The 13,307-nt window shown below is 40.3% G+C and overlaps 1 protein-coding gene across 1 annotated transcript in view; it reads left to right on the forward strand.

Moving 5' to 3' along the window:
* The window catches only part of LOC310745936 (macrophage mannose receptor 1-like), a 38,473-nt gene that overhangs the window by 13,712 nt on the left and 11,454 nt on the right, over window positions 1-13,307 (forward strand). Inside the window, exons 11-21 of the mRNA XM_083579248.1 lie at window positions 137-285; window positions 1,239-1,438; window positions 2,608-2,729; window positions 5,103-5,181; window positions 6,191-6,332; window positions 6,752-6,787; window positions 7,312-7,481; window positions 8,243-8,310; window positions 9,872-9,972; window positions 10,901-11,043; window positions 11,599-11,710. Coding sequence (XP_083435374.1) covers window positions 137-285; window positions 1,239-1,438; window positions 2,608-2,729; window positions 5,103-5,181; window positions 6,191-6,332; window positions 6,752-6,787; window positions 7,312-7,481; window positions 8,243-8,310; window positions 9,872-9,972; window positions 10,901-11,043; window positions 11,599-11,710 — 1,322 coding nt within the window. The remainder of the gene's footprint in view (window positions 1-136; window positions 286-1,238; window positions 1,439-2,607; window positions 2,730-5,102; window positions 5,182-6,190; window positions 6,333-6,751; window positions 6,788-7,311; window positions 7,482-8,242; window positions 8,311-9,871; window positions 9,973-10,900; window positions 11,044-11,598; window positions 11,711-13,307) is intronic.

Below are 13,307 nucleotides of genomic sequence, written 5' to 3' on the forward strand. Positions count from 1 at the left end.
TTGGATTTATAGCTGTTGAACTCACTTCTGCTTTGATGTACAGAGTGGCCAACTCCAGTATGTCCTGAAAATTAACTTTTTCTTAAAAAAAGAAGCACCCACTTTTAATGCATTTATTACTCATTTTTCTCCACAGATATGAACAGGCCTACCTGACTAGTCTAGTTGGGCTTCGTTCTGAAAAATATTTCTGGATTGGCCTTTCAGGCATACAGCAACCAGGGACATTTAACTGGACAAATGGAGATGGTGTTCTGTTTACCCACTGGAATTCAGCAATGCCTGGTAGGTACTTCCTGAAGCCTAACTGGAGTAATATTTTACAAGGGGCTTCTACATTGTCATTAACAACAACAACAACAACAACAACAACAACAACAACAACAACAACAACAATATTTATATGCCACCTATCTGACTGTGTTGCCCCAGCCACTCTGGACAGCTCCCAACAAAATATCAAAAACACAATAAAACATGAACTGTTATAAACTTCCCTGTACAGGGCTGCCTTCTAAAAGTCATATAGTTATTTATTTCCTTAATATCTGATGGGAGTGTGTTCCACAGGGCAGATGCCACTAGTGAGGTCTTCTGCCTGGTTCCCTGTAACTTCAATTCTTGCAGTGGGGGATCTACCAGAAGAACCTCAGAGCTGATCTCAGTGTCCAGGCTGAACAATGGGAGTAGAGATACTCCTTCAGATATACAGGGCTGAAGCCGTTTAGGGCTTTAAAGGTCAGCACCAACACTTTGAATTGTGCCTGGAAATGTATTGGGAGCCAATGCAGATCCTTTGGGACCAGTGTTATATGGTCCCAGCGACTGCTCCCAGTCACCAATCTAGCTGCCACATTCTGGGTTAGCTGTAGTTTATGAGTTGCCTTCAAAGGTAGCTCCACGTAAAGCACATTGGAGTAGTCCAGGCAGGAGATAACCAGAGCATGCACCACTCTGGTGAGACAGGGTGAAGGCAGGCAGGGTGTCAGCAGGCATAACAGGTGGAGATGGTAGACTGCTGCCCTGGACGCAGAATTAACCTGCATTGGGCAGCTGTGTGTTAAGTACTTCCTGAAGCCTAATTGGAACGATATTTCACAAAAGGCTTCTACATCAATGTTGTTGTTGTTGTTGTTAGTGGTAGTAGTAGTAGTAGTAATAGTAATAATAGTAGTAGTAGTTTTACACATATGAACAGAAATTCAATTGAATTGGCTCTTGTCTTGTGTCTCCAAAAGGGCAACATCTTGGCTGTGTTGCCATGAGAACTGGAACTGCAGCTGGCTTGTGGGATGTTGTGAGCTGTGAAGAGAAGGCAGCCTTCATCTGCAAACAATGGGCAGAAGGTGTAACAACAACTCCTGCCCCCACGCCAAGTCTTCCACCTCCATGCCCAGAAGGATGGCGTTCAAGCAGTACTAGAAATGTGTGCTTCAAGGTAGGCATACCAGTTCTTGTCTGCTTAAATAGAAAGGCAAGGCAGAAACGGCTCTTCTCTATCAGTAAACCATTTGAGATATTTGAGGGTGTGGCTTTAGTTTTAAAGTCAATGTTCAATGCAGGTTTTTTGTGACTCTCTTTATTGTGGAGTTTTACTTTAATATTTTGAACTGTAGTTTATTTGAAGTACAGACTTTTTATATTTTAGTGGAGGAGTGGGCAGAATGTAGCTCATTGGGGAGGTTAGAGGTAGATCAGAATGGATTTTTGCCTCTCAACTATAGATCATGGTTAATGATATTTACGGAGAGTGTGTCCAGAGGGAATGTTTTCTATGTATCTTTGTCATCTATGAATTCAAACACAGGTTCAAAACAACCAAGAATATTCATTTCATATTTGGCTGAGTCCTAAAATATGTGTCTCTGGAGCCTAAGGAACTGAAATAAGATTCTAAATGGCTGCCTCACAAGTATCCACCAGATCTTTCAGATAGTTCACCTTGTGTAACATTGGTTCTGGGAGGAAAAATCCTTCAATTTACTTTTTAGAAAGAGTTTTAGATATCCTCACTTGTCTTATTAAATGAGATTTAGAGCAAAAACAAAACACAATGCATCTAATTTTAATAGCGATCCAGATTTTTTGCACCCTGCCAGTGACAGAAGCAAAAAAAATTCCGAAAACTGGCACTCATCATACTTTTTTCTACCAAATGTGACCTTGCCAAAGAAATTGACTTGGGGGAAGTAATTTGTGATTTGTCAAAGAAAAGGGCAAGAAAAACCTTTTAACTGAATTGGTATTACTACTATTACTACTACAGCTATCCACTCTTCACCAATAGGTCCCAGGGTGGGTTGCAACAATTTAAAGTTTAAATAAGTAAAAATGGATTACAGTGACAGGAATAGGGTGGACAATATAAAATGTTTACAGCTGTGTTGGGATAAAAACATGGGTGCTGGAACTGGTTATTGCTCAGAAGCAAAAGTAGTCAAATCAGATGTATAATATGAAGTTGGAGAACCAATAGAAAAGAGTATCAGGATATGAACCTTGGTTAGGAAATAAAGAAGGGAATTACCAATATTCAGGGAGAGGGAACGTTATAGATTTAAAACAGATTAATATTACTTATGTTTAACTATATTTTTATGCCTTTAGGCCTATAAAAAAGAGAAAGAGAGCAAGAAATCTTGGCTTGAAGCACGAGATTTCTGTAGAGCAATTGGAGGAGACCTCATTTCTGTTCATAGTGAAGAAGAACAGAAAATGCTATCAGAGTTGTGAGTTTCATATAATGTTAATCCTCATTGTCTCAGAATCAAAAACTCTTCTGGTTTAATGGCATTTTAATATCAGCTTTCCAGTTCACACTTCCCAAACCAATACACATACCAAAACCTATTTCTCTTTTAAAGTTAACACTCTGAATCCTGCTGCATCACACACTTCAGCCATGGCACAAAACCACACGGTACCCGAGGCATCACTAGAAATTGTCATTTATTGCAAACAGAGGAATTAATCCAAACTGGCAGAAGTGGAGGTCACAGCAACAGTGTCATCCCTCTCTCTTGCTTGCTGCGCTTTCCTGAAAGGAGGAGCTGAGACTGGCACCTCCCAGTTTTCCTTTATCCCACCATCTTTTGCAAACACATTGCAATGACCAACAGCTGGCAATGGCCATTTTTGTTTTCTAGATGCCCTCCTCAAAATAACACTACATTATCACATAGTTTTCTCTTTTCTGAGGAGCAGGGAACTTCTGGGAAATAAAAGAGGCAACTCCCAGCTGCTTGAACCCAGAAGGAACACAACTGTCCCACCCCCAAATTGCAACATGTATCACAATTTTGCTGCCCATGTACAGTCTAGCTGGTTTTGGGGCTGGAGCACATCAGTTCAACCTTGGTTATTAGCACTTTAAATTGTGACTTTTTAAAGGCACATTTTGCTTGCATGCATAGCAAAAGGGAAAATTTAATTGTTTTTTATATACTTGGTGAGCATAGAGAGCCACTTCTTAAAAAATAAAATAAAAACCACATAAAATATTAGAGTAATAACACTGTTAAACGGAACTATAAGAAACAAATACTTGGTGATGTATTGCAACATAGAAGCAGTAGCAGGGAAAGGGTTAAGTCAAGCATAACTTGTCCTCCAGAGGTTGTTGTACTCCAACTTCCATCAGTCCCAATCAATCTGGTCACTACTCATGGATGATGAAAACTGTACTCCAACATTGAGAGTTTGGATCACTTTGGCTATCCCTGAGATAAGTGTTAATGGATGCGCAATCATTTATTTATCTATTAAGTACCATGTCAGTTTGGTTTTGTGGTGAAATGTTCCCCAAGAATACCCAAAATATAAAACAACTGAGTGATAGCATTAAGTATGAAACCATTTGAGAGAGAGAGAGAGAGAGAGAGAGAGAGAGAGAGAGAGAGAGAGAGACTTTTTAAGTAAAACAATACAGTTGCAAAGAATAAAGGTCCATTCTATACAGAGTAAAGTGCATACACCTACAAGCATGGTGTATGGGCTTTAATTGACACCACATTTCTTTCAAAATAAAAGGAAGTGTTGTGCCACAAACATACATATAACAAAAATATCATAGTTACCAGTACATATCAGTGTATTAATCCTGTGTCATTATTACCCTTAACAACAAGGAATTTCACAGAACTTGCAACCATAGCACACACTACTCTGGCCGACTATTTGAGTGTGTGAGAAAATTGATGAGATTTGTGTGGGGTCCATGTCTGCGTGACAATCCTGGAGGAGAAAAGTTTATGTTTATGAAAGTCTGAATGATGATCCTAGGGCAGAATGTGTGTGTGCGCACACATCTGGGGATGTTTCCTGGGACCAGGGCAGGAACGCATCAGGCAGCAATATGTCTTAGGCTTGACCTCTATGGATTGGCTGATAGGTTACTTCCCTCTAAGAATCACCAGTTTGACTTCTGTGAAATAGGTGTTTTCTTATGATATCGGTTTTGATTGTTTGGGTTCAGATCAAACCTCTGCCTCATACTCAGTTTCTTCAGAAACTTATTTATCCATCATCACTTGTTATGGCCCCATTTTGGTGTGGTGCCCATGATAGTTTTATAAGATTTTTAAATGTGCCCATGGACTGCATTGGGAACTCCTAGTTCAGGGGTCAGCAAACTTTTTCAGCAGGGGGCTGGTCCACGGTCCCTCAGACCTTGTGGGGGGCCAGACTATATTTTGAAGGAAAAAAGATGAACGAATTCCTATGCTCCACAAATAACCCAGAGATGCATTTTAAGTAAAAGGACACATTCTACTCATGTAAAACACACTGATTCCAGGACCATTCGCAAGCTGGATTTAGAAGGTGATTGGGCCGAATCCGGCCCCCGGGCCTTAGTTTGCTTACTCATGTCCTAGTTTATAATACAGTCACCTGTAAATATCCAATGACTTAGCATGTAATGCAAGCATGCCTAAGAAATGACCACGTGTAATCTGAACACACACACACACACACACACACACACACAGAGTTCCTGCTCCAAATGGCTCATCTAAGGTGATCCTCAGAGTAGTCATTATATTGTAAATTTTAAAACTCTTGAAATCAACTCTCTGCTTACAATATTTTTTTATATATTTTAGGTCTTCTGCAGACTATTATTGGATTGGTTTAAGTGAGTTGGAGCCCGATAAAGGATTTACTTGGAGTGATGAAACTCCTGTAAGTAAATGATGAATACTAATGCATTGTTGGTAAAATTATTTGCAAATTCATTTATAATCTTAGTATTCAAGCCTCTTGTTCTCTTGTTCTCATAGTGAACTTTGATTGAGACCATAGCAATACTTTAAAAGTTTAGTTATTGATGTGTCCAGCATTAAAGTATTTATAAATGTGATGGGTAATCTAATTTTTGGACCCAACACTTATGGCAATTACTGCACAGTTGCTTGAAGTTATTGCTTGCTCAGTTGGGTGTGTGTGTGTGTGTGTGTAAGGAACATTTAATTTATTTATTTTTAAAAAGGAAAAACATGAGAACACAGACTAACTATCCACTTTGCATATAACGCAAAGCCAAGCTATGGCTTAGGGCAAACAGAGATTGTGGCTGCTGCATTCCTTCCCTGGTTCTGCTGGTGCTGCACTACCTGAGGCAAACCTGGTTTGGGAAAGCAGTCATTTCAACTAAAATAATTAGAACAATTTAAAGTAAAAACAACAACAACCCAGATGCAAATTATTTCATCTTTTTAAAAAAGTGGAGTGATAAGATAACCAGAAAAAAATGCATTTGCTTTTTACCATCTCCTTAATCTATGCTTTTCCATTACCATGATGCTGTGGGCTGACCAGGTGATACATCTGCTCCCCTCTAGCCCAGATGACATGGCCAGGCATCTGAATAACTTGCAGAAGCTCACACACACACACACTATTAATGTGAAAATGACAGCCCATCTCTCTCTACGTATATACATGCATATGTGTGTACAATAAGGTTACCAGATTTTTTTTCAGTGAATCTGGGGACACTTTTCAACTTCAATGGATTTTGTATGAGGACTGATTTGTAAATCCAGGGACTGTCCCCAGGAAATGGGGACGTCTGGTAACCTTAGTGTACAAGTCATTCAAAAACTGTCGCTTTAAGTCTCTCCTTTTCTATATATTACCCTTGATGATTCTTAGAAAGAAAACGAGTAAGAAAACTTTATTCCTACTGTAGCTAAACTACGAAGAGAGGAGCTTTCTCTATCAAGTTTTAAGAGATAAAGACATGGGATGCAGAGGAGTGGCTTCGTTTTATTCGTGGTGGAAACCTTCCTGGTGTGAGCATTTTCTGAATTGGATTTGCCAAATAAAGAGAGGTAAGATTCCTCTTCATTTACAACAGGTTCATTAAACAAAGCCAACAGGGCCTTCATCTGCTGCACTGCTGAAACCTGATTTTTTAAAAACATGATTATTAACCTTTTGCCTTTTGAGAAGAGGTTAAAAATGAGAAATGTGAAACACATTTAGCCTTCATAATGATTGTTGCAGGGTTAATATCCTTGGCTTTCATGCTGAGATGTAAAGAACTCCATTTCAATTAGAACAAGGAACCTGAGCCATGTACACCATGGTGAATATCGGTATTTGCTGATAGTTTCTCTGCATTAGCTTGTTAATTGTGCCATGGAAATGTACAAATAACACTTTCATTTTTACAAACTCCTGTTTGTATGAAATAACGTAATGCAATAAAATTCACTATGATAGAATTAATATGTGTTTGGTTTTTCAGGTGTGTCACTAAAACCGGAGCCAAGCAATCATTTCGGTATGTTGGGTGATTTCACTTTTCCTCAGCTCACACAGGTCCATCTTAAGCAGCACCGTGGAAAGCAGGGGTGGAACTGCCTTAACAGGTCTTTCAGGCTATTGGGGGGTCTGTCAGGAGCCAAAGATATGTTTGCTCCCTGGCCTCAGCTTCCCAGTTTCTGCTTTCCCTCAGAACAAAGAGGTCTTTTGTAATCTAATGGAAAGTGGGGAAGAGGCAGCCCCAGTGATTCTCTTTGGCCACTGACAGTTCTGTCATGAGGATCCCATGGTAGATATTCTCTGGCTTGGGATTTCTCGCTCCTCAAATTGGCTACATTCAACTGGATCCTTTGCATGCAGAAAGCCACAGGTTCTGTCCTCAGCATCTTCAGGTAGGGATTGAAAGATTCCTTCCTGAAATACTGGAGAATTGCTGGCTGGGTGATTTAAAGCTACTCACATGTTTGAATACCACTCTGAAATCTTTTGATGCGGAATAGTTAAGAAATATGTTAAATGAAATTAATACTTCTTCTGTTACAGAATATTCATTCAAAAGAATTGAAAATGGCTGGATCTTGTATGAGGGCAATGAGTACTATTTCAGTAATGAAACAGCGTCTGCAGAAAGAGCTCGAGCATACTGCAAGAAGCATGGCGGAGATCTTGCGGTCATTGAAAGAGAAAGCGAACAAAAGTTTTTGTGGAAATATGTAAGAAATAATTGGAACATATGCTTTCCTAATCAAATATAGCTGGGTCTGCTGAGACATAAGCCTAGTTGAATCTAATGGGTTTTACTTCCAAGTAAGTGTGTAGAAAATTGCAACCTAAAGGACTTTGACTTTCTGTGGCCATATACTTTCCCTGTAGCATCCGGCACTAACAGGTAAGTGAGGCTTTCCAAGTTTCAAAAAGAATGTACCATCCACTCACTCCACTAATCATCACAAATTCATGCTTTACTCATGAGAAAAGTTCTGAAAAATGTCTCTGTGTAATCAGGATTCCAGACATTCAGGGTTCTTACATTCATTGTTTAATTTTTCCCCTCCCTCTCCTCACCTCAGTTAAAAAACCAAAAAAATGCAATTCACTAAGTGGAAGAGTGAGATGGGAAACAGTGGGTAGAATTCTGGCATGAAAGCTGATTGTGTGAGTTGCACTGTAATGCTTACATAAAACTAAAAATCTTTAATAAACCAGCTTAAATCAGTGAAGCCCTACATTAGTATATTACAACATGATGCAAAATTTTCTTCCATGCTAATTTTAGCTGGCATGTTTTAATTTATCTTAACTGGAAACTTTTAATGAAGTTTGTAAAAAGCACAGATGCTGTGCTCATCATTACAAACCTTTCTGTATTGCCTGATTTATGAATTCTGCACTTCCTATGGAATAGCCTACATTGCTCTGCCTCTGAATACTATATTGTTTCATTTACTTCCAATTTTTCCTTTGTCTGTTGTAGAACAAGCTTTATGGAAGTTACAAGAACATTCACATTGGTTTAATATTGGGTCTTGATAGAAAGTTCGGGTAAGTGAAGAAGAAAAATTAGAAGTGGAATTCAGATTTTTAACAAAATTGTAAATCTAAGTTTCTCCTAAGTAACTAAGCTAATATTAATTAATCTAAGCTATAATATCCCCCCCCTCCACAGTTGATCTCTAAAGGAAATTTAGGACTCTTCCAAATACAGAGGTTGCCCTACAGTCCTGTTCCCTGTAATGGTGTCCTGGAGGCTACATGAAACTTCAGATTTCCCTCCATGACCACAAAGAGGAAGCTTTAATGTCAGTTACCTTCTCCTCACCACCTCATAAAATTTCACAGCCTAATAACATGAAAGCCCCAATTTTGGCATGGCTGGAAAATGAACATGGGGAAGGCTTGAATCCTATGGATCCAACATCTTCCTAGTCCCACAATGTACCCCCAAACTGTGGAGAATACCATTTACTAGGCTGTCACCACTTCCTTGTCTCTCTAGGCTGTATTAGGTCTCGGGGTGCTCTCCCCCCTGTGAACTTTCTTTTTATGCACTGAGGAAGAGGGTACCACCCTCCTATCTGCCTGACTCCTACAGTTGTTTTATGTACCTTGAGTGTGGTGTGTCTCCAGTTACGTCTGCCTTCTGCTTTCCTCCCAGCCATGCTCTGAATGTTGGAGCAATGACATTCCCCATCTCCCAACTACGGCCCTTTGGGATGCCACTAGAAGAGACTAAGAGTGCTTTCCAGCTGATGGTTGTCCCCACACCTGACATACCTGGCCTTTCTTCCATTCAGGCCAGCAAAGGAGCAATGTGAAGGCATGTCCAGCCTCACTCCTCTTCCCCTGCATGAGCCAACTGCTGTTCTCCTTCACTACTGCCCCCCTCCCCAATAAGGACATTAAGGTTGCAGTTGTAAATGAGGTTTTTTTAAAAATGTGTGTAAATTAAGAACCAATTTGATCATTTCTCAACTATGAATGTTAGATTCCACATATAAAATACAAGCATTTCATTTTCTTCTAATTAAAATGAACTGCCCCAGTAACTGTAAGAACCCATATTTCACTATCTGTCAGCCATTGGGCACATCATCATCATCATCATTACTACTACTACTAATTCATTTTTCAGGATAGGGCTGGGCCAGGGCTAAAGCCTCATCACCAATTTTGTTAACCCTAATAAATGAGCTGTTCATAATTCTATCTATTAACATTATTTGAAGCAAAGTCTTAATGCATTATCTTAAAGAAGATGTTTCCTTGCCTCAGGCAGAAATTCCAAATGCTTCCTGGCATGGTGATACAAAATTATTATTAAAGAAAATAACTGGCAATTTGCTCCTCTTTAACAGCATCTCAGTCCTTCAAGATTAGGATTGTTTTCCTAGTCATTCTGATTACATTATTTCCGTAATTTTGCTGGATATTCTTAATGCTGCCAACTTAATGCTGACCTGCAAGGTTCAACAGTAAAATGTTTTCTAGACCCGCTGTTCCCTTGACTAAAAAAGCCCACAAACAGCAAAAACCATTGTGGAAATATGCAAAATAAAGGACAATTACATTGTTCTGTCCAATACTGTCGTATCATTTTCTCTAGCTGGTTGGATGGAACTCCAGTGACTTATGCAGCCTGGGCACCTAATGAACCCAACTTTGCAAACGATGACGAAAACTGTGTGGTCATGTATTACAGCACAGGTAAGTAGAATAAAATACTACCATTAAAACAAAAATCTTGAGAAACTGTGTTTGAGGATGGGGAAAGGGATTAATACAGAACAAGTACAACACTTACCTGGCTTATCTGGACTTACCTGTTACCCCCCTCTTTCCAGGTACAGTCCTGTCTTTAAAGCTCCATGTCCCAGAGCTTTCACTGCAAAAACCCACTTTTTAAAACTGAAGCGCAACAAACAGCAATTTGGGTTTTCCGCAGATTGCTGTTTGCTCCGATTGAGATTTAAAGAGTGGGTTTTCATGGAGAAAGCTCCAAGGCAAAAGAAAGAAAGAAAGAAAGAAAGAAAGAAAGAGCACTCGGACATGGAGCTTTAAAGTGCAGACTGTGCCTGGAAGCAGGGAGGAAAGGCAAGTGTGGATAAACCCTGAATCTATAGTTGCAATGACTATTCCATCCATAAATATACATTGTTTGGGAGGGAAAATTCATTATTTTACAGCTCTTGAATTGCCTTTTCAAAAAATATGACATGGTATTAAAAGTTTTAAAGGGTGCTGTATATTTATCACATGAGCAACTTTATACAGCAAGAGAGATTTGGGGAAATACTACACTGTTTCAATGCTATTTTAATAACTTTGGGACTTTAAGCAGTTTGTATTGTGAACAACTGCTTGCTTATTCCATCTACACATTGTCCCCACTGGCGGAGGAAGAGGAGTGCGGGGGGAGCACCCCGCCCCCGGCAGCGCGATCCCAGCAGGGTGCCATCACGGCTGCCCCCCCCCCTGCACTGGGCGCCCCACCCCTGATTGTCCCATTTTCTTCCAATATGGAATAAGTTGCTGCCGCTGCTCTTTGTTATTCTCAAGCCTTCATTTGTACTGTGTACCTGAAGGACTGCTTGCCCTTTTCAGTTTGCGAGTAATTTAATAACTCTCTGTTTAGGTTTATGGAACGATATCAATTGTGGTGCTGAGGACAGATTTGTATGTGAAAGGCGTAACAGTTCTGTCCGTTCATCTGTTGCTCCCACGTTGCCTGTGCCTCTTGGAGGCTGTGCTGAAGGATGGCTTTTCTTTGATAAAAAGGTAACTAGTGCAGTCATTACAAACTGCTTGGCATACTAGTCCTTTTCGGGTAGTATTAGTGCATACAGTGAATACTTTCCCCAGAGCTGCTGAACATGCAGAGGTTGCCCTCCATGTCTTACTCAGGTGTTCTGTATAGAGCTTAAAATAAAGAGGCACGTAGACCAGGAGGCGCAGCTTGTCATTATGTTGTCACATTCTTCTTTTCCACTAGGAACTGAAAAGGACTATTGTGTTAGAATAGTAAATACAAAAAATAAAATAAAAATCTGTATCTGAATAGCTAAAATTTTTGATTAAAGGGGGGATATTTTAAAAGCTCAAATTAACAACTGTAGCTACCAAGGTGGATGTTCTCCCCAGTTCCTTCCTCTGCCCCATTTTCCACCCCATCCTAATCTCCTTCTAACCAGCAAATCCTATGGGGTAGGACTGCTCTTTAAAGCCAAGCAAAATTACCCCTGTCTATTTGCTCAATACCGTTTCACGATTGCTACTTTCATTACCCATTACATCATGTATGGAATTTTGGAGAGTTGTTATTTCCCCCTACAGTGCTTCCAGCTATTTGGTCTTAATGAAGAGAGGAAAAACTGGTCCTATGCACGAACCACTTGCAAGAATCTAGGAGGAAATCTGGCAACTATACCAAACAAAGCTACACAAGGTGCAGTCAGTTCTTTTTAAAACAGATTGTTCATATAGACTTGACATGTTAAAAGTCCAAGAGCCTTGACTCAAGTTACGTTTGTGCCAGAAGAAGGGTTAGAAATGGCTCCTTTGTGGCACCTTACTCCTCAGGTGGCTTGAGAAACTTCAAGGAAACCAGGGCAGTGATGCAGCAGTGCATATTACCAGCTCCTTCCACATGGCCGTAGACCTCAGGGACAGCTCAGTTGGTATATCATGAGATTCTTAATCTCAGGGTTGTGGGTTCAAAAGTCTCACGTTGGGCAAAAGATTCCTGCATTGCAGAAGGTTGGAGGTCCCTTCCAACTCTACAGTTCTATGATTTTATGATTCCCCAAGTAGCACAGGAAGAATCTACTCTGCAAAGATTCCCACAAGACAAGTGCAAGAAGAATAAAATGACCCTGTAGTTATTCTGTATAATGCATTTGGTGGCTGCAGTTGGATAATACTTGGGGAACTTGAGAAAGAGTGACTGCTATTTTAATAGCAGTTAAAAGAGATTTAATAGGCAAGATCAATAGCTGGGGTGGGAAAACTTTTTACCTGTTGAGAGCTGTATTTGCTTGAGGGGCCATCCATTAGGGGCTGCAGGAATAACGAGGACGACAGAAGGTTGGATGCAAGTGAGCTGTGCAGAAGCAAGCTGAAAAGCAAGCCTTGCAGAGCCTCTTTTTATTGGATAAAATACAGTTGGAAAAAGAGGTAGTGAAACCACTCTGAACTTTAACATATTCCATCTAAGCACATTCTAAGCATTAGCTAATACACGTGTCAGCAGGTGTTTCCCGTAGGCGTTGTGAAAGTGGATTGCGTCTGTGTTCCTTGTTATGCTTTAGCCAAGCATTCTGTCCAGTAAACAGATCATATGAAAGAACAAAAGGTCAGGGGAAACCCTGTCTACTTGCCAAGAGGCCACAAGTTCATGGAGCGTGGGTGCAAGGCTCCTTGGCACACTGTGGCATGCCGGGTGTGAGGTGTGCCTCAGAACAAGCAGAGCGTTACCTCCATAGCTCCAAAAGGTCAGGGGGAAACCCTGTCTTCTGGCCAGGAGGCGAAAGTCCAGAGAGTGTGGGCACAGAGCTCCTTGGCACGCTGTGGCATGCCGGGTGCGAGGTGTGCCTTACCTCCACAGGGGCTGCATACTGTCAATGGGTAGAGCTGAAGGCAAAAGTGGCCAGGGCACCCTTTCTCTCTCCCAACCTTTTCCTCCCTGCCCACTTCTCTGCCACCATTTCCCCTTTCCCATCACCCATACGAAATTAGCCTGATAGCCAAAATTAAGCTACCCACTCCACTTTTATTGTCTTCCAAAGCATAATTTTGTACATGGACTATATTTGGCAAGCAACAATGCTTATATTGATAAGATAATGAATCTTAATTAATATGTATATTGTCAGTCTGAGGGAAATAGTCTGTTGTCCATCATTTTGAAAAGAAAATGGAGGGACTATTTGGAAAAGCATTACAAAGAAATGAAATCGAGGGCAGGATTTGAGATAGGAACAGCGGAAGAAAAATGATAAAGTAATTGTATCAGAGGGATTTTGGTAATAGATGAGAATTTGATA

Source organism: Podarcis filfolensis (genome assembly GCF_964270895.1).
Source record: "Podarcis filfolensis genome assembly, chromosome: 12".
Taxonomy (NCBI): domain Eukaryota; kingdom Metazoa; phylum Chordata; class Lepidosauria; order Squamata; family Lacertidae; genus Podarcis; species Podarcis filfolensis.